This window comes from Oncorhynchus mykiss, chromosome 18, assembly GCF_057628025.1.
Source record: "Oncorhynchus mykiss isolate SJ-2025 chromosome 18, ASM5762802v1, whole genome shotgun sequence".
NCBI lineage: Eukaryota > Metazoa > Chordata > Actinopteri > Salmoniformes > Salmonidae > Oncorhynchus > Oncorhynchus mykiss.
In genome coordinates, this window is record NC_143039.1 from 35,077,599 (window position 1) to 35,098,983 (window position 21,385).

Here is a 21,385-nt window from a genome sequence, read left to right on the forward strand (position 1 = left end):
AAACATGTATCCTACACGTAAGTTGTTTACTCTTTATCTGTACATGGAATTGTATTATTTCCTTTTACTATTTTTTTCTAATCTTCACAGGAAAATGCCACGGGCACTATCTGATGTGTGGAGACATTTCACTGCAGCTGATGTAGAAGGAAAAACTGTGTACATTTGCAAATACTGTGCCAAATCATATGTGAAGAATGCAACAAAGATGCAGAATCATCTGGCCAAGTGCATAAAGTTCCCTCAGCGCTCTCAACACGCAACCTCTGACAAAAGACCCTGTACTTTTATTCAAGGTGAAAATGATGAATCATTATCGATAGCAACAGCTCATGTTCCTCCTGGAATCAGATGTTTTTTTGACTCAATGGAGGAACATAGTCAGAGAAATGCTGATAAATGTCTTGCTCAAGCTGTGTATGCAACTGGTTCACCTCTTGATGCTCACAGGCAATGTGTATTTTAAGAGATTTCTGAATGTTCTTAGTCCAGCATACACCCCTCCAACCAGACATGCTTTATCTACTAATTTGCTGTTCAACAGAGTTCAAGTGAAGGTCAAGCAAATCATAGAGAAAGCAGACTGTATTGCAATCATCTCTGATGGGTGGTCGAATGTTCATGGGCAAGGAATAATGAACTACATCATCTCCACCTACTCAACCAGTATTCTAAAAGAGCACAGACACACTGGTCTCTACATTACAGATTAGCTGAAGGCAGTCATCAATAACCTTGGACCACAGAAGGTATTTGCACTGGTGACAGACAATGCTGCGAACATGAAGGCTGCTTGGTCTAAAGTGGAGGAGTCCTACCCTCATGTCACACCCATTGGCTGTGTTGCTCATTCTTTGAATCTGCTCCTCAAGGACATCATGGCACTGAAAACAATGGGATACACTCTACAAGAGAGCCAAGGAAATGGTTTGGTATGTGAAGGGTCATCGAGTTATAGCAGCAATCTACCTCACCAAGCAAAGTGAGAAGAATAAGAGCACCACATTGAAGCTGCCCAGCGACACCCGTTGGGCGGGTGTTGTCATCATATATGACAGTCTCCTGGAGGGGAAGGAGTCTCTCCAAGAAATGTCCATATTACAGTCTGCTGATATGGACAGCCCCATCAAGAGGATCCTCCTGGATAATGTATTTTGGGAGAGTGTGGTAAGCAGCCTGAAATTCCTGAAAGCTATAGCAGTAGCCATTGCACGGATTGAGGGAAACAATGCCATCCTGTCTGATGTTCAGACTCTGCTTGCAGATGTAAGAGAATAAATCTGTAGTGCCCTGCCCACTTCACTGTTGCTCCAAGCAGAGGAAACTGCAGTTCTGACATACATCAAAAAGTATGTAGCCCATACACGCCGCAGTGTACATGTTGGACCCCAAGTATGCTGGCAAGAGCATCCTGTCTGGTGCAGAGATCAACAAGGCCTATGGTGTCATTACTACTGTGTCTCGCCACATTGGCCTGGATGAGGGCAAGGTTATTGGCAGTCTGGCGAAGTACACTTCCAAGCAAGGGCTTTGGGATGGAAATGCAATATGGCAGTGTGCCAACATATCACATCAGCCAACTGGTGGAAGGGACTTTGTGGATCTGAGGCTCTTTCCCCTGTTGCCTCCATCATCCTCCAAATCCCACCAACATCAGCTGCCTCAGAGTGCAACTGGTCCTTGTTTGGGAACACGCACACCAAAGCACGCAACAGGCTGACCAATACAAGGGTTGAAAAATTGGTGGCCATCAGGGCAAATTTGAGGCTTTTTGAGCCTGACAACGAGCCATCTTCAACAAGGTTGGAAAGTGACAGTGAAGATGAAGCCTCAGTCTGATGTTCAAGAGGTGGACATTGAGAAGGTCCAGGGAGAAGACACGGAAGCCTGAGAGGAAGACCGTCTAGAAACTAAAGCTTTGGTTATCATTTTACAGATGTTAAATGTTTTTGGGAGCTGCGATGATCATTCAATATTCTTTATTTTGTTGTTCAGTGAAATCATCCCATGTGAAGAGTCAACTCATTTGATTAAAGTTCAATTCGTAACAAAATTGTTGTTTTTTATTTCTATTGGAAGGATTATAATTTGCAATTATGTCTACTTATGATAAATTGTTTGTTTCCATATGATATGGTAAATATATCAAATGCAAAAAACATTTAAATGGTATTAAAATTAATTCTCACATTTTCCCATTAATTCCCACTGAAAGTTCCCACCTCCTGAATATTCCCCAAAATGTATAACCCTAGTAACACACATGTTTTGTTCACCATCTTAATACCCTCATCTACTTAATGAAGAGGGAAGAATTAGCCCAAAGAGTAATGCCCAGGATTTATTGCTTTGTCTGGTTGGTTGGTGTGTATCAGGGCTGTATTTAACTCCCCCCCCCCCCCCCCCCCCCCCGAGATAACATGGTCAGCTCATACTCAGAGAAAACAGCCCTAAGCCTGACTAACTTAGTGTACTCAGGGCTTAGTGGACTCGCATCTGCTCTGGCAGGCCCAATGAGAGGGCCTTGACCCATGTCACCCTAAAGCACTCGTGTTAGTTACTAATCCATTATGCATACATACAGTGCCTTCAGAAGGTATTAACACCCCTTGACTTTTTCCAAGTTTTGTTGTGTTACCAGCTGTCAGATTTTTGGGTCACTGGCAATGTCAGTGGAATTATGTTTATCGAAAAAAATTTAAATGAAAAGCTGAAATGTCTTGTCAATAACTATTCAACCCCTTTGGTATAGTAATCCTAAATAGGTTCATGAGTAAAAAGTTGCTCAACCAGTTTCATAATAAGTTGCATGGACTCACTCTATGCAATACCATTCTGTATACTTCTGGCCCTTCTTTGGTCACTGTGTTAACAACCCTCCAGGCAAGCTTCAATGCCATACAACTCTCCTTCCGTGGCCTCCAATTGCTCTTAAATACAAGTAAAACTAAATGCATGCTCTTCAACCGATCGCGACCTGCACCTGCCCGCCTGTCCAACATCACTACTCTGGACGGCTCTGACTTAGAATACGTGGACAACTACAAATACTTAGGTGTCTGGTTAGACTGTAAACTCTCCTTCCAGACCCATATCAAACATCTCCAATCCAAAGTTAAATCTAGAATTGGCTTCCTATTTCACAACAAAGCATCCTTCACTCATGCTGCCAAACATACCCTTGTAAAACTGACCATCCTACCAATCCTCGACTTCGGCGATGTCATTTACAAAATAGACTCCAATACCCTACTCAACAAATTGGATGCAGTCCATCACAGTGCAATCCGTTTTGTCACCAAAGCCCCATATATACCCACCATTGCGACCTGTACGCTCTTGTTGGCTGGCCCTCGCTTCATACTCGTCGCCAAACCCACTGGCTCCATGACATCTACAAGACCCTGCTAGGTAAAGTCCCCCCTTATCTCAGCTCGCTGGTCACCATAGCATCACCCACCTGTAGCACGCGCTCCAGCAAGTATATCTCTCTGGTCACCCCCAAAACCAATTCTTTGGCCGCCTCTCCTTCCAGTTCTCTGCTGCCAATGACTGGAACGAACTACAAAAATCTCTGAAACTGGAAACACTTATCTCCCTCACTAGCTTTAAGCACCAACTGTCAGAGCAGCTCACAGATTACTGCACCTGTACATAGCCCATCTATCATTTAGCCCAAACAACTACCTCTTTCCCTACTGTATTTATTTTATTTATTTTGCACCCCATTATTTTTATTTCTACTTTGCACATTCTTCCACGGCAAATCTACCATTCCAGTGTTTTACTTGCTATACTTACTTGTATTTACTTTGCCACCATGGCCTTTTTTTGCCTTTACCTTCCTTATCTCACCTCATTTGCTCACATCGTATATAGACTTGTTTATACTGTATTATTGACTGTATGTTTGTTTTACTCCATGTGTAACTCTGTGTCGTTGTATGTGTCGAACTGCTTTGCTTTATCTTGGCCAGGTCGCAATTGTAAATGAGAACTTGTTCTCAACTTGCCTACCTGGTTAAATAAAGGTGAAATAAATAAAATAAATAAAAAAGAGCATGCATTTAGTTTTTCTTGTATTTAAGAGCAATTGGAGGCCACGGAAGGAGAGTTGTATGGCATTGAAGCTTGCCTGGAGGGTTGTTAAGTGTCCAAAGAAGGGCCAGAAGTATACAGAATGGTGTCGTCTGCGTAGAGGTGGATCAGAGACTCACCAGCAGCGAGAGCGACATCATTGATGTATACAGAGAAGAGAGTCGGCCCAAGAATTTAACCCTGTGGCACCCCCATAGAGACTGCCAGAGGTCCGGACAGTGTAGGTGTAGGTAGACCTTACAGTGAAATGCTTACTTACGAGCCCCTAACCAACAGTGAAATTGTTTTAAATGATAAGAATAAGAGAAAAGTAATACAAGAGCAGCAGTAAGAAATAACATATACAGGGGATGCCGGTACAGAGACCAGGGAGGTTTTCCAGTACCTCAAAGAAGGGCACCTGTTTGTAGATTGGTAAAAATAAGAAAATACATTATCAAAATAAATAACGTTTTTATTTCTTAGGTGATCCATTGTAAAAAATAAATAAAAAATAGCTATTGTACACTCGAGGTTGTGCAAAACTACTTTTTTAGCACAGCGTGCTGATGTTCAGTACTCGTCCCCACCTCGTACTTATTACTGCAGCACAGCCGTGCTAAAAAAAGGTTGTTTTGCACAACCTCGAGTGTACAATTGCTTTTCTACAATGGGTTACCAATGAAATAAAAACGTTTATTTTGATCAATGTATTCATATGCTACTTAAAATGGGCCTAGTCCCAACACGTTTCTAGCCAAGCCAGCTGGCCGTTCATTCTATCAGTTATGTTGCCAGACACAATCGTTAAGTATTTTTGTTCTATATTTATGGACACAACCCAGTCGTTGGTTCTAAATGTGCCGTTTCCAGTCTGGCTGGCAACACTCTTATCCCGTGTTTGCTAGCTAGCCAACTATGGCTAACAGTCGCGTCAAACCGTGCAGCTGGAATAACTGCAAAATGACTAAAGCCAATCGTAACTGTGTTGAAATGATAAAGAGATCTACATTCATACAGTTAGTGTCCAGCTCCCAAAAAATAAATGAAATGAAAGCAAGACAAGTCGGGGAGCATTGACAATTTACAAAAAAGATGGATGGAGGACCATTTTTTTCACACTCACTGTTCTCTAACCGTTTCCCTTTGGCCTCTACTAGTTTGAGCTGTGAAAATGTGCAGAGGAAGTGAAACTGGGACAGTCCATGTTGTCCAATGAGCAGGCAGAATGTTGTTCTGCACGGTTGACCTGTCCCCTGAGCTGTGAGTGACACTGCAGTAGTGTTGCACGGTATACTGATACCAAAACATCAGGATACGTATGTTACCAACATTTTAGAATACCTTAGCACTGTTTCGTTTGGTAGAGCTGAAAAAGTTGGTAGTATCAATCTAAATAACCTACTGGCGCCTTTCTAAAAGGTTTATACATTCAGTTAAGTTTAAGCAACAGGCACTAGTCTCTTGTTTGCGCAGGCCCAGTAATATCCACTTCACTTTCCTGCTCATATCCTACCAACCCTCACTCACCGGCTTTTGTCTGTCTGCTCTTCATGCGCGTATATTCCGCTGTCAGTTGTTTTATTTATTTAATTTAGCCGTGATGTCGAGCAGAGATGCAGACCCGGATGAATCTTCTGTTGTTAGATTTGTACATTTTGTTAAATTGGAGCAGTATGCAAAGCGAGCAATGTTGACACATTGTATAATTTAATTGCCTGTTATAACCAAGAACACAGACCAGTCTGAGGAGACTTTGCAAGTTCTGTCATACAGCCTCTGAGTGCCAGATAGGGGAAATGGAGCACCTGCTTCGTGACAGGCATGCTTGCAGCTTTACAACAAATAACGGCTCGTCTGTAGCCTAAACGGTAATAAATAAATAAAGAGACCCGTTTTACCGATGCCTTTTTTTCTTTCTGCTGTGAGTCGCACGCTTTTTATATAATTTCACAAATCGTGTCGCGCCATTTTAAACTAATGCCTGGTCACTAATTATTGGTTTGATAACACACGTTGCTCCGTCATGTTACTTAGCTAGCTAACAACCTGGTAACTTGAAAGTAGGTTTAAGCTAACTTGATTGGCACAGCAAGAAGGGGTCTGCTACTCTTGAGATGTGCTTCAAATGTAGGATTCATATAGGCCTAATGTAAGCCTAAACTATATAAAAACTCTTTCTTTCTGGTGCTCCTTAAATTCTGTTTGGTGCCTAACGTTTTAAAAGTTGGGAGCAGTATGTGTGTTTGTGGGAGAGAGATAATGCTGTGTGTGCTTATGAGAGGGAGCCCTAGAGAGAGTGTGGAAGGAAGGGAGGGAGAGTGTGTCTGTGTTAACTAAAGAGTGAAGAAGGTTTCATGCAGTGTTTTCCCTTTACTGGCACAATGACAATGTAGATCATTATGCATGTATATTCCTTCCTCCCATTCCTCCAGCCAAATCACAGGTAGGCCTTTGCGAATATCCAACTCCATGCGATGTCCTTCAAAAATGCATTATGTAGGCCTATCTTGTCTTCTGCGGAATAGGCTACGTAGCCAGTTGATTACTGCCGCATGTTTCCAAGAACAATTCTCCCAATCATCTGTGTTGCCATCTTTGTGTCTGCTTGCTGTCTGTCACAGGAGTTCAACTTTTAACACTGCATTGGGCCATGCCCTCCCGCAGACTTTATACCTCTGCGATGACATCATGTGCGGCGGCGGTGCACTTGTCAACTAGCCCCAGCCCTAGGCGTCTAGCCTGTCTGTCTTATAAGGGGCGTTCCACCACAACAGGAGCTTGCTAAGTGATCAGATTATGCAGATAAATCCACCTTCCAGTCTCAGACCAGTGGCATCAGAGCCCCGGTCCTGTCTGGCTGGAACAACAATGCGCAAACTGATAATTCCATAGGGAGGGAAGGTTAGAGAAGGATTCTATCTGTGTGGATGCATCCCAAATAGCGCCATATTCCTAATGTAGTGCACTACCTTGACCATAGCCTTATGGGCCCTGGTCAAAAGTTGTGCACTATAAAGGGAATAGAGTGCCATTTGGGATTCCGCCTTTCCTATGCCTCTCTCTCTCTCTGAACTGTCCAGGGAAACACTCATCGCCACCAATGACAATCAGAGTTAGAAAAGTTTAGAGGGAGAAACTAGGTCAGAGGGACAAAACAGCCTTGCCCACCCCCTCCCTCATTTGCTTGGTATGTGTGAGGCGTGCGTGTCTGTGAGCCAGTAAGTGTAAGGCTAGCTCAGTGTGTGATGAGGCTCTTGTGCGCCTCTCCAGGGAGATGTGAATGAAGTGTAGAATGGTGAATCGCTGTGGAGCAGCATGGTAATCTGCTCTGTCTGCTCTTTGTGTTGACTCAAGCCTTTCTGCCTGGAGGACCGAGAGAAGCTGGCAGCAGCGTCAGTGCACTGCTTGCCTGGCTTTGCTCTTACGAAACAGAACCCTTCACAGCTCCGGAAAGTCACTCCTCCTGTAATTAACGCACACGAACAAGCTTCTTTTTTTTCTCTTTTTTTTTTCTTTACCAAACAGAAACTGCGTAGTATGGGAATGTCGTAGGAAATTACTTATTTTTTTGTGAACAGAGAGAAATATACAGTGTTGTGTCTCTGTTGTTGAAATGTTTCAGCCTGCTTGGGGCTCCCACTGTGAGGGCTGTACGGGAGGGGTGGTCTGGCTCTGATTAAAATGTCTTGGGTGCTGCTCCCTTCCCCCATTTCTTTGTTTTACTGATACTCCGGCTATGGCCGTCCTCTCTCACCATGACGTTTGCACAGCTGGGAGATAACATTGGCCTCTCCTCCGTCCCATTCCAATCTTCTCCCCTCTTTGAATGTCATTCATCCACTTTATAGAAACATGACGAGGGCCCCTCCATCCCCCTTAATAGAAACATAAAAATAAATAAAAACACGAGTAATGATAACTTGGCTATATAGACTGACTCGGTACTGGTATCCAATGTGCAGGGGTACGAGGTAATTGAGGTATATATGTAGATATAGGGATAAAGTGACTAGGTAACAGGATAGATAATAAACAGTAACATGTGATGAGTCAAAAGAGTCAGTGCAAAAAGGGTCAATGCAGATATTCAGGGTAGCTATTTAGCCTTCTTATGGCTCGGGGGTAGAAGCTGTTCATGGTCCTATTGGTTCCAGACTTGAAGCAAAAGGCTCCTTAACAGCTTCTACCCCAAGCCATAAGACGGCTGAACAATTAATCAAATGGCCTACCAGCATATTTACATTGACCCCCCCCCAACCTTTTGTTTTTACACTGCTGCTACTCGCTGTCTATTATCAATGCATAGTCACTTTACAAATTACCTCAACTAACCTGTACCCCTGCACATTGACTTGGTACTGGGACCCCCTGTATATAGCCTCGTTATTGTTATATATTTTTATTTTATTTTGTAAATATTTTCTTAACTCTATCTTGAGCAGTATTGTTGGTTAAGGGCTTCTAAGTAAGCATTTCACGGTAAGGTTGTATTTGGGGCGGCAGGGTAGCCTAGTGGTTAGAGCGTTGGATTAGTAACCAGAAGGTTGCGAGTTCTAACCCCCGAGCTGAGGACCCTGTCGTTAACCCACTGTTCCTAGGCCGTCATTGAAAATAAGAATTTGTTCTTAACTGACTTGCCTGGTTAAATAAATAAAATAAATGTGACGAATAAAAGTTAATTTGGTACATCAGTACCACTTGCTGTGCGGTAGCAGAGACACCGCCTGGTTTAGAGGTCTCGGATGGCAGGGAGCTCGGCCCCAGTGATGTACTGGGCCATATGCACTACCCTTTTGTAGATGCCAAGCAGTTCCATACCAAGCAGTGATGCATCCTGGACACTGAAGAACTTGATGCTCTCAACCTGCTCCACTATAGCCCCGGAGATGTAAATGAGGGCGTGCTCGGGCACTCCGTTTTCTGTTGTCCGCGATCAGTTCCTTTTGTTTTCCTTACAGGTTGTTGCCCTGGCACCGCACTTCCATGTCTCTTACCACCTCCCCATATGCTATATTTGATATATTATATATATATATTATATACAATTATATACAACCTTTCGGTTACTGGCACAACGCTCTTAACTGCTAGGCTATCTGCAGCCCTGTATAATTGTCGTCAGTGATCTGTCCTACCACTGTGTCGGAAAACTTAATGATGCTGTTTGAGTCGTGTGTGTGTGTCCAGGGTCCAGTTGATGAGGGAGGTGTTTAATCCCAGGGTCCTTAGCTTCGTGATGAGCTTGGAGGGCTTGGAGGGCTTCTAGAGCTGTAGTCAATGAACAGCGTTCTCACAAAGGTGTTCCTTTTGTCCAGATGGGAAATGGCAGTCTGGAATGCAATAGCAATTGCGTTATCTGTGGATGTGTTGGGGTGGTATGCAAATTAGACTTGGTCCATGGTGTCTGGGTTGATGGCGTTGATGTGGAGCCATGACCAGCCTTTCAAATCATTTCATGGCTACAGATGTGAGTGCTAAGGGGCAATAGTCCATTTAGATTGGTTACCTTAGCGTTCTGCATGAAACATTACAGAATGGGTCAGGTAGAGGTTGTGAATGTTGACCTGTTTAAACATCTTACTCACATCGGCTATGGAGACCATGATCACACAGTCGTCCGGAACAGCGGGTGCATGGTTCAGTGTTGCTAGCCTCGATTCAGTGTTGTTAACCAGATGACAATCCACCTGTACATAATGGCTGCATCTCAAATGGCACCATATTCACTTTCATAGTGCACTACCTTTGACCAGTATCATTGCACTATAAAGGGAATAGGGTGCCTTTTGGGATGCACACATGACAATAATTTGTCAGCCAGTGCAACACCACTGACCGACTCACTGTACTTTACAGTCAAGTGATGCATTTAGGCCTGTCTACCTATTACCAAACATGTTATTACAAGTCTCTATTGCAAAATGTTTACCTGTCTGTTAACAACTTGCTGCCTGGCCTGCCCTCCCCCTGATGAAAGGAATAGAAAAAGGCATAGAACATGAAACGGCTTTGATTTCCTTTTGAGGGGCGCTTCTGTCTTTTGGGAGTTGGAGGAGAAAGGTGAGGATATAGACACTGTAGACTGACTGTTGTGGCCCTTCCTGTCTTGGCTTTCAGGTGTTTGCAGCTTGCGGCTGCAGTTGACTGACCGACTGAACAATGGCTCAGTTTCCCACCCCCTTCGGAGGTGAGTGTCACCCAACCAGATTGACAGCCGTCTGCCTGGCACACTGTGTGTGTGTGCGCGCATCTGTGTGTTTGTTTGTGTCACAAGCGTGTATGTGTGAGAGAAATGTATGCACGTGCAGGTGTGTGTGTGAGTCCTGATCTCCCTCTACACATGGATTAATGAGAGTTGTACTGTAACTTCGGCACAAAGGAAGGGTCACTATCAAGTTATTACTCCCAGGAGGTGGAAGCCTGCCTGCTGGACTGCGTGGGGTGCATCCCTAATGCCACATTCCTCAAAATCAACTCTGAACTGCAAAGCCACTTCCACTGCATTTTAACACGGGTCCCCTTTAATCAGGGACTGATTAAGACTGAGACACCAGGTGGATTCAATTAATGATCAGATAGAACAGAAAACCAGCAGGCTCCGTACCTCGTAGGGTAAGAGTCGTATACCCCTGCCCTACATTGTGCACTATATAGAAAATGGGGTAGCATTTGGGATGCAGCCATGGTGTATGGTGTAAACCTCAGATCACCAACCACCACTTAATTTTCTCTCTCTCCCCCTCCCCTGACTCACCTTAATGCTGTGTTCCATGACTCTACGGAGACGTAACTGAGCCCCCCCCCCCTCCCCCATACACACTCACACAGGCCAGGTGAGAGCTTCAACTGATCTTTCTCTCTCAGGGGGCCTGGACGCCTGGGTGATCTCTCTGGACGAGCGAGCCAAACATGACCAGCAGTTTGTCAGCCTGGCCCCCTCACCAGCTGGCTACATCACAGGTCAGCTTCACTCACAGCAGGGGAGGGGATGGACAAACGAAGGGAAAGAGTGGTGGAGTACAGTCTTTACAGTACAGCATCATGTCAGGCAGAAGTTACTTGAAGATAGCAGAAGATCACTTTTCAACAAGACTTTCTCTTATATTATATACACACACACACACACACACACACACAGTACCAGGTCAAAGGTGAAGGGGTAATGAAGCTTGGTGGACTGAGGCTAGGGCGGGCCTTGAAGTGTCATTCCCTACAGCCCACACAGTAGCAAGCAACTTCATTCTCCACTCATCTCACTATCAGAAAGGACATTTCAGCCACTCACACTCACTCATATGATCATCTGATATCATTGCCTTGGTGTTTCGAATTTCAACATAACCTTGCACAACCTCGACACACCCTTTTAGAGAAGTGCAAGTGCTTGTTTCGCTCGGCTACTTCAGCAAAAAGTATTTCGCAAGCCGCGGTCATTTCATACTTCTCAAAATGTATGATTGTGTTCAAATTGAAATCATTTGCATTTGATTCCTCTTGAAAGAGGAACCAACTGGCCTCTTTCTCTGTGTGTTTGAATAGATGTATCTATAATGGTGTACAACGGACTCAACACTATTATGATATTGTTTTCCCTTCTCATCGTTCGTAGGTGACCAGGCCAGGAATTTCTTCCTGCAGTCAGGCCTGCCCCCTCCCATCCTGGCACAGATATGGTGAGTGTCTCCTCTTACTCCATCTCTCCCATTCTCAACTCAATCCACTGTTAATGTCAACCACTGTTGTCTCTCTCTCTTTGCCTTTCTCTTGTTTTTGTTAATCTCCTCCCTCTGTCTTCCACTCCACTTTCACTCACTCTTTCTTTCTCTCTCCATCTCCTTTATCTCTCTCTCCCCCTTGTTCTCTCATCCCTCTCTCTCTCTCGCTCTTCAATTGCTCTATTGGCATGCCATCTACACGGACATATTGGTAAAGCAGAGATTCACAACAACAATGAGAATAATCAGCATAATGTAATTGTATCTTTACTTTCTTGCTCTCTCTCCCTCTCTCAGGGCCCAGGCCGATATGAACAATGATGGGAAGATGGACATGCACGAGTTCTCCATCGCCATGAAGCTGATCAAGCTCAAGCTGCAGGGTCACGCCCTGCCCCCCTCTCTGCCCCCCTCCATGAAACAGCCGCCCCTCACCCTGCCCCCGCCACCCACCGCACCCTTCGGTAAGGGACTAGACAGGGGCAGGGTGTGTCTCAATAGTCTAAAGGGGCTTCTTTTCCTCCATCTGCACTGATCTGTACAGCAGGATAGGTAAAAGCAGTGTGGTGGATGCCACAAGAAAAGTACATATTTGCTTAAACCTGTCCACTTGTTCTTTCAGATCAGTGCAGGTGATGTACAAGAGACTAGGAGATTGTGCCACTAGGCTATGAGATACACCCATGTTACAATCCCCATGGCCATCATTAACTAAATGGACTTTAGAGTGCTCGAAGCCAACTCTGCCATATCATCTGCCCCATCTATGTACATAACTAAATGTTTCACTGGGGCAACTTAAAACCTTTAACTACCTGACTACCTGTTATCTCAAAGCACAACCATAATGTGCCGTTTCTGGTATTTGAACAAGCAACGCTCTGTGTCAATATGCTGTTGCTCCCCCTGACAACCTGGGCATATTGCTGTTCGCTGCCTGTTTATGACCAGACTGTTGTTCATTTTCAAGTGAATCAGTAGTAGTAGTCTCTTTGGCTTTGAATTAGTGGGGAAAATAATAATAATAAACACTGTGTTAAAAATAATAGGCTTGTCAATAAAAAATGAATGATGGTCTGTTGTCTTATGTTTGTCTGACATACCTTACTTCATTCTACCCTGCAGGAATGCATGGTTTAGGGGTAATGCCAGGCCTCCCAGCAGTCCCTCCATTACCCATGCCCCCTATGCCAGGGGTGGGTATGTCCCCCCCTCTGGTGTCGTCGGTGCCTCCGTCTGTACCCCCCATGGCCAACGGCGCGCCAATGACGGGCTTCTCCCACCAAGGTAGGGCCCAATCAGAATTGTCGTTAGACACGCCACTGAATATTCAAAGTGGAGTTCTAGTGAATGACAGTGAAGCCCTCTGGCAACGTTTCGGAGCATCTCACTTTGTTGATTTAATCCTTACCTCACTAACAAATTCCTCTCTTTTTTTTTGTGATGCCCCTTTTTTTATATTTATATATATATATCTCACTCTGTCTCTTTCTCTCCATCTCTGTCTCTCAGCCACGACACTCAACAAAAGCTCTTCTTTCAACCGCCCGGGTGCCAAGCTGCAAGGCCAGTCTTTTGAGACTTCTAGGTGAGTCACATGTCACCCACTTGGAAGAATGGCCCCTGCTCACTGGGCTCAAACTCAAAGGGACAAATGTGGCTGTGTTTGTGCTTAGACTGCTGCTGCATCTAATTTTATTTTTTTAACACACGACAGGCTAGCTCATTAGAGAGATGCACAGGCCACGTCCCGTGTCGTCAGTTGGAGAAGAGCAATTATTCTGTCCAGACTGCTTTGCTTTCTAACATGACTTAAAAATAACTTCATGTTCAAGTTTCAAAGTTTATTGCACATTTTTCAGAAGTTAACCCTTTACACTTGTGGAAGTACTCTGGATACATTCAGTAACATGATGAGAATATTCTTGTTAATTGTGGGGGTAGGTGCAACATAAGACAACATTTTGAAGGGTTTGAGTGAGAAGACTAACTGGTGTCTCCCAGTGGCCACACACACACACCTCTCTAAAGTGTGCACAGTTAATAAGTTATTTCAACGCACTTTTATGACTTAAAGAAGAGTCTTCAGCTATAAGGTGCTTTTTTTTTTATCTCTCCTAGCTGTGCCGTTGAGGAACTAGAGCAAGCACACTTGTTTGGAACAGCCCCGCGTCCTTACACTCAAACAATTAGTTGTTTTAAGCAATCCAAAAACAAACCATTTATAAATTGCAATCTGGGTCAGGAGGGAGAAAGCTTGTTCTCTTGCCAACATGACTAACTAAGATGTGAAAGCCTAACAGATTGTGTAATTTTGGTGCACATAGGAGTCATGGGGGTATTCAGGTGTGTGTTCCGCTGCAATTTTTTTTCTCCACAATAGACATACTGTTCAGAACAACCCAGGGTATGATGCCATGTCGTCTTGTAACTGTGCATCAAACATAGTGATCATAAACGTTGACACTGTATATGACATCAGTTTTATGATGAAATGTAAAGTGCACATTTGGACTCACGGGTGTTTGGCTTGCTTGTATGACATCAAAGCTGTATTTCTTACCCTCGACCTCTCATCTTTCTAAATCCATCAAGTCTTCTTCATTTACAGCATTTCCCTGACTCTTGACAACAAAACATTTGCAAAAGTTGCCCAATTAGTGGGGCTCAAGTTCAGAACGTCTGTCAGTCAAAACCCATACAGCGCAGTGAAGCGTAGAGCCTGAGCTCTGATGTTATTTATAGCATGTTACTGTACAGCCACTGCGTTCCAATTTAGGCGCTTATCAGTGTCCAAATCTGCCATTTTCAACCCGTATACGGGTACGAGTGTAAAGTGTACATTTTCTAACTGGCTCATGCATAGACAGCACAGCCAAAACACACAACATGTAACACAACGGTACTATAAAAAAACAAAGAATAGATACAAAGAAACATACAAAAGACGCTTTTAATAAGAGAAGACTCCCCGCTCTCCATTTTAGCTCCCCTGTGCCCCCCCAGCCCCCTATTGACTGGGCTGTTCCCAGCTCGTCCCGGCTAAAGTACCGGCAGCTCTTCAACAGCCATGACAAGATGATGAGCGGCCACCTCACCGGTAAGACCTTGTCTGTCAACAATACTCATTGCGGTTTATCCAATCCACTTCAGCGGTTTCTCAGAGCTCATGTTTTTATCCTTGTCTTTCAGGACCCCAAGCAAGAACCATCCTGATGCAGTCCAGCTTGCCCCAGACCTCGCTGGCGTCCATATGGTAAGAGATGGGAGCGGAGCCAATACTTAGGATACTTGGCCACTAATTCCTCTCTGTTCTCTGACTATTGCTTCTCTCCGCTGACTCTGGGTAGAAGTTACCTTTAGGCACAGATCTAGGATCAGCTTAACCATCAGATGGCAAAACTAATCGTATCAGTTGGTGTTTAGGAGGATGAAACGCAAAACTGGTTTTGGATCAGTTGTCAGGGTGCTCCTAAACGACACTTGTTTCACATTCCTCCACACTGCTAGTCACAGGACAGGAAGTGCATGGCTGGCGGTAACACGCCACGTCTTTCTCTCTCCCCCTCTCCCTGTTTCTCTATAGGAACCTGTCGGACATCGACCAGGACGGCAAGCTGACAGCCGAAGAGTTCATCCTGGCCATGCACCTGATTGACATGGCCATGTCCGGCCTGCCCCTGCCCCCTATCCTGCCCCCAGACTTCACCCCCCCCACCTTTAGGTACAATCCACTGCTCCCTCTGTGCCTGGCAATGCCCCTTAGCTCTACCTCTGTCTGCAGAGTATGCATTGATACCGGCACTTACCTTAGGCAGTCTTGTCTTTATTGATGTTATTGCCCAACACCTCGGCCAGGGGTTTTTCCATGACCCCGTGACCTGACAAGGAAAAACTCTTGAGTCCTATTTTTATATCTGGGTCATAGTTTTAACTATCAGTCCATCAGTCTATATTGATCCCATTAGGAGTTTTTCCTGGTCAAGTCACACGGTCAGGAAAAACTCCTGGCCCTGCCCATCCATGCTCCATATGAGGTGCTGTAATTCAGTGAGCTGCTCTGACTGACTGGTCTGATGTTGTCCGTCTCCAGGAGGGTGCGTAGTGGTAGTGGGGTGTCTGTCACCAGCCTGCTCTCCACTGACCAGCGGGTCCAAGAGGAGGCCGAAGAGGAGCAGGAGAGCGAGAAACAGAAGCTGGAGAAACGTAACCACTCTTAAATTCATAGACAGAGCTATGGATGCAATGACTAACCATCCGTGGGATCGAAATGATAGATCTGAAGCTATATGGTGTTTGTTTACAGTTACGTTGTTAACGAACAGTGGAGCAAAACAAGCTCCTATTTTGGTTTTGGGTGCAGTTGAACTAAGATCACAAGCATTTGTTATATTCTTCTAGAATCTATGGCTATGTATCATCAATTCTAAAGTCCAAAAATGTATGTACCAATCCCTTTAAACACCCAGCAAAAATCTCCTTTATAAATATAAACAGCTATATGAAAATGGCCCCAGTTTCTCAAGAAAAGTAGGCAACAGGGCAAAATATGTCCCCCATTTCTCTCTCTGACCCCTCTATCTCTGTCTCCCTCCCCAAAGTGACTTTCGAGGACAGGAAGCGGGAGAACTTTGAGCGGGGCAACCTGGAGCTGGAGAAGCGTCGACAGGCCCTGCTTGAGCTGCAGCGCAAGGAGCAAGAGCGTCTGGCAGCGCTGGAGCGCGAGGAGCAGGAGAGGAAGGAGCGCGAGCGGCTCGAGCAGGAGAGGCGGCGGCAGCAGGAGCTAGAGAAGCAGCTGGAGAAGCAGAGGGAGGTGGAGAGGCAGCGCGAGGAGGAGAGACGCAAGGAGATCGAGAGGAGAGAGGTGAGGCGAGGTGGAAAGGAGTGGTAAGGAGGATGGAGAAGGAAAAGAGGTTTAAGGAGGACAGTGAGGATGTATAAAGAGAGGGAGAGGCAGAGTAAAGAGGTTGAGAGGGAGGAGGAGATGTAAGGGGAAAGTGAAGAACACAGGAACCAATGCAGTGTGTGTGTATATTAACTATTCTACTACTATGTTGTATTTTTAATATAAATTCACTCTCTTTTCTTATTGTATTGCTTTATTGACAGAGGGGGAGACAAGTGTAGAGAAAAGGGTGGAAACGGGCATTGAACCCAGGTCACCGGCAGGAACTTGAATATGTGCATAGATCTGGAAGTGTTTCCACTCGACCACGGCTGGCTCTGCACTATTTCTGTGTACACAGTATAACATTCCCTCTGGCTAGGCGGCGAAGCGGGAGCTGGAGCGCCAGCGTCAGTTGGAGTGGGAGAGGAACCGCCGGCAGGAGCTGCTGACCCAGAGGAACCGAGAGCAGGAGAACATTGTCCTGCTCAAAGCCCGCAAGAAGACCCTGGAGTTTGAGCTGGAGGCACTGGTAAAGACAGACACACAACATTATAACTTTAGTCCCAGGATATCTTTACTTTGTTATTTTGAAGAAAGGACAATAAGTTATGATAATTAGTTTCTCCCTCCCTCCCCAGAACGACAAGAAGAGCCAGCTGGAGGGCAAGCTGCAGGACATCCGCTTCCGCCTGTCTGCCCAGCGGCATGAGATCGAGAGCACCAACAAGACCCGCGAGATCCGCATCGCTGAGATCACCCACCTCCAACAGCAGCTGCAGGTACGTACACACCATGTGTAACACATAGTCCCCTCCATAATTATTGGGACAGCAAAGCATTGTTTCTTGGATTTGAAATCAAACAATGACTATGAGGTTGAAGTGCAGACTGTCAGCTTTAATTTTCATCCTTATCAGGCGAACCGTTTCTAAATTACAGCACCTTTTGTACGTAGTCCCCCCATTTTGGGGACAAGGTCACTTGTATGTACAGTTGAAGTTGGAAGTTTGCGTACACTTAGGTTGGAGTCATTAAAACTCGTTTTTCAACCACTCCACAAATTTCTTGTTAACAAACAAAAGTTTTGGCAAGTCAGTTAGGACATCTACTTTGTGCATGACACAAGTCATTTTTCCAACAATTGTTTACAGACAGATTATTTCACTTATAATTCACTGTATCACAATTCCAGTGGGTCAGAAGTTTACATACACTAAATTGACTGTGCCTTTAAACAGCTTGGAACATTCCAGAAAATGTCATGGCTTCAGAAGCTTCTGATAGGCTAATTGACATAATTTTAGTAAATTGGAGGTGTACCTGTGGATGTATTTCAAGGCCTACCTTCAAACGCAGTGCCTCTTTGCTTGACATCATGGGGAAATCAGCCAAGACCTCAGAAAACAAATTGTAGACCTCCACAAGTCTGGTTCATCCTTGGGAGCAATTTCCAAACGCCTGAAGGTACCACGTTCATCTGTAAACACAATAGTACGCAAGTATAACCACCATGGGACCACGCAGCCGTCATACCGCTCAGGAAGGAGACACGTTCTGTCTCCTAGAGATGAACGTACTTTGGTGCGAAAAGTGCAAATCAATCCCAGAACAAAAGCAAAGGACCTTGTGAAGATGCTGGAGGAAACGGGTACGAAAGTATCTATATCCACAGTTAAAACGAGTCCTATATCGACATAACCTGAAAGGCCACTCGGCAAGGAAGAAGTACCTTTTGGAGAAATGTCCTCTAGTCTGATGGAACAAAAATAGAACTGTTTGGCCATAATGACCATCGTTATGTTTTGAGGAAAAAGGGGGAGGCTTGCAATCCGAAGAACACCATCCCAACCGTGAAGCACGTGGGTGGCAGCATCATGTTGTGGGGGTGCTTTGCTGCAGGAGGGACTGGTGCACTTCACAAAATAGATAGCTACATGAGAAAGGAAAATGATGTGGATATATTGAAGCAACATCTCAAGACATCAGTCAGGAAGTTAAAGCTTGGTCACAAATGGGTCTTTCCAAATGGACAATGACCCCAAGCGTACTTCCAAAGTTGTGGCTAAGGTGTACAGTCGTGGCCAAACGTTTTGAAAATGACACAAAAATTAATTTTCACAAAGTCTGCTGCCTCAGTTTGCATGATGGCAATTTGCATATACTCCAGAATGTTATGAAGAGTGATCAGATTATTTGCAAAGTCCCTCTTTGCCATGCAAATGAACTGAATCCCCCAAAAACATTTCCACTGCATTTCAGCCCTACTCTGCAAAAGGTACAGGGATTGGACTGCTGAGGATTTGGGTAAAGTCATTTTCTCTGATGAATCCCCTTTCCGATTGTTTGGGGCATCCGGAAAAAAGCTTGTCCGGAGAAGACAAGGTGAGTGCTACCATCAGTCCTGTGTCATGCCAACAGTAAAGCATCCTGAGACCATTCATGTGTGGGGTTGCATCTCAGCCAAGGGAGTGGGCTCACTCACAATTTTGCCTAAGAACACAGCCATGAATAAAGAATGATACCAACACATCCTCTGAGAGCAACTTCTCCCAACCATCCAGGAACAGTTTGGTGACGAACAATGCCTTTTCCAGCATGATGGAGCATATAAGGCAAAAGTGATAACTAAGTGGCTCAGGGAACAAAACATTAATATTTTGGGTCCATGGCCAGGAAACTCCATGGCCAGGTCAATCCTCAATAGGCGGGTGGACAAACAAAAACCAACAAATTCTGACAAACTCCAAACATTGATTGTGCAAGAATGGGCTGCCATCAGTCAGGATGTGGCCCAGAATTTAATTGACAGCATGCCAGGGCAGATTGCAGAGGTCTTGAAAAAGAAGAGTCAACACTGCAAATATTGACTCTTTGCATCAACTTCATGTAATTGTCAATAAAAGCCTTTGACACTTATGAAATGCTTGTAATTATACTTCAGTATTCAATAGTAACATCTGACAAAAAATATCTGAAGACACTGGAGCAGCAAACTTTGTGGAAATTAATATTTGTGTAATTCTCTCAACTTTTGGCCACGACTGTATGTAAACTTCCGACTTCAACTGCATATTAAAGTAGTCAAAATGTAAGTATTTGGTCCCTTATTCATAGCACACAATGACTACATCAAGCTTGTGACTCTGTTTGTTTTGGTTGTGTTTCAGATTATTGGCTGGACACCGTATATTATTATAGAGCCAATAGAAAACAAATGCTTCAATGTCCCAATAAGTGTGCAAAGCTGTCATAAAGGCAAAGGCTTTGAAGAATCTAAAATATATTTTGATTTGTTAAACTTTTTTTTGTTGGTTACTACATGAATCCATGTGTGTTATTTCATAGTTTTGATGTCTTCACTATTATTCTACAATGTAGAAAATAGTTGTTTTTTTTTAAACAGAAAAACCCTTCAGTGGGTGTGTCCAAACTTTTGAATGGTCCTGTATATACAGTGCCTTCGGAAAGTATTCAGGCCCCTCGACTTTTTCCAGATTTTGTTACATTACAGCCTTATTCTAAAATGGATAAAACATTTTTTTAAATCCTCAGCAATCTCCACACAATAACCCATAATGCAAGGCGAAAATAGGTTTTTAGAAAAGTTATTATTTACGTAAGTATTCAGACCCTTGCCCATGAGACTCGAAATTGAGCTCAGGTGCATCCTGTTTCAATTAATCATCCTTGAATTTTCTACAACCTGTGGTAATTTCATTTGATTTGGACATGATTTGGAAAGACATGCACTTATCTCCTCTATAAGGTCAAACAGTTGACAATGAATGCCAGAGCAAAAACCAAGCCATAAGGTCGAAGGAATTGTCCTTAGATCTCCGAGACAGGATTGTGTCGAGGTACAAATCTGGGGAAGGGTTGCAAAAAAGATTCCCAAGAACGCAGTGACCTCCATTCTTAAATGTAATAAGTTTGGAACCACCTCTTCTTAGAGCTGGCCACCCAGCCAAACTGAGCAATCAGGGGAGAAGGGCCTTGGTCAGGGAGGTGACCAAGAACCCAATGGTCACTCAGTGGAGATCGGAGAAGCTTCCAGAAGGACAACTATCTCTGCAGCACTCCACCAATCAGGCCTTTACGAGAAACAAGATTCTCTGGCCTTATGAAACCAAAATTGAACTCTTTGGCCTGAATGCCAAGCATCACATCTGGATGAAACCTGGCACCATTCATAGGGTGAAGCATGGTGTTGGCAGCGCCATGCTGTGGGGATGTTTTTCAGCGGCAGGGACTGGGAGACTAGTCAGGATCGAGGGAATGATGAACGGAGCAAAGTACAAAGAGATCCTTGATGAAAACCTGCTCCAGAGCGCTCAGGATGTCAGACTGGAGCTAAGGTTCACCTTCTGAACGACCCTAAGCACACAGCCAAGACCATGCAGGAGTGGCTTCGGGGACAAGTCTTTGAATGTCCTTGAGTTGCCCAACCAGAGCCAGGAATTGAACCCTGTCGAACATCTCTGGAGAGACCTGAAAATAGCAGCGACGCTCCCCATCCAACCTGACAGAGCTTGAGAGGATCTGCAGAGAAGAATGGGAGAAACTCCCCAAATACAGGTGTGCCAAGCTTGTAGCGTCATACCCAAGATGACTCAATGCTGTAATCGCTGCCAAAGATGCTTCAACAAAGTACTGAGTGAAGGGTCTGAATACTTATGTAAATGTGGTATTTGTATTTTTTTAT

At 44.5% G+C, this 21,385-nt stretch overlaps 1 protein-coding gene across 5 annotated transcripts in view; it reads left to right on the forward strand.

The window, feature by feature from the left end:
- The window catches only part of LOC110495939 (intersectin-1), a 62,671-nt gene that overhangs the window by 7,423 nt on the left and 33,863 nt on the right, over positions 1-21,385 (forward strand). For all 5 annotated transcript variants that reach the window (XM_090208275.1, XM_021571477.3, XM_090208272.1 and 2 more), the window contains exons 2-14: positions 10,198-10,267; positions 10,945-11,040; positions 11,690-11,753; positions 12,093-12,259; positions 12,921-13,082; positions 13,308-13,383; positions 14,783-14,895; positions 14,988-15,051; positions 15,382-15,519; positions 15,889-16,001; positions 16,397-16,659; positions 17,063-17,212; positions 17,322-17,462. In XM_090208275.1, coding sequence (XP_090064401.1) covers positions 10,240-10,267; positions 10,945-11,040; positions 11,690-11,753; positions 12,093-12,259; positions 12,921-13,082; positions 13,308-13,383; positions 14,783-14,895; positions 14,988-15,051; positions 15,382-15,519; positions 15,889-16,001; positions 16,397-16,659; positions 17,063-17,212; positions 17,322-17,462 — 1,575 coding nt within the window. In that variant the 5' untranslated portion in view covers positions 10,198-10,239. The remainder of the gene's footprint in view (positions 1-10,197; positions 10,268-10,944; positions 11,041-11,689; positions 11,754-12,092; positions 12,260-12,920; positions 13,083-13,307; positions 13,384-14,782; positions 14,896-14,987; positions 15,052-15,381; positions 15,520-15,888; positions 16,002-16,396; positions 16,660-17,062; positions 17,213-17,321; positions 17,463-21,385) is intronic.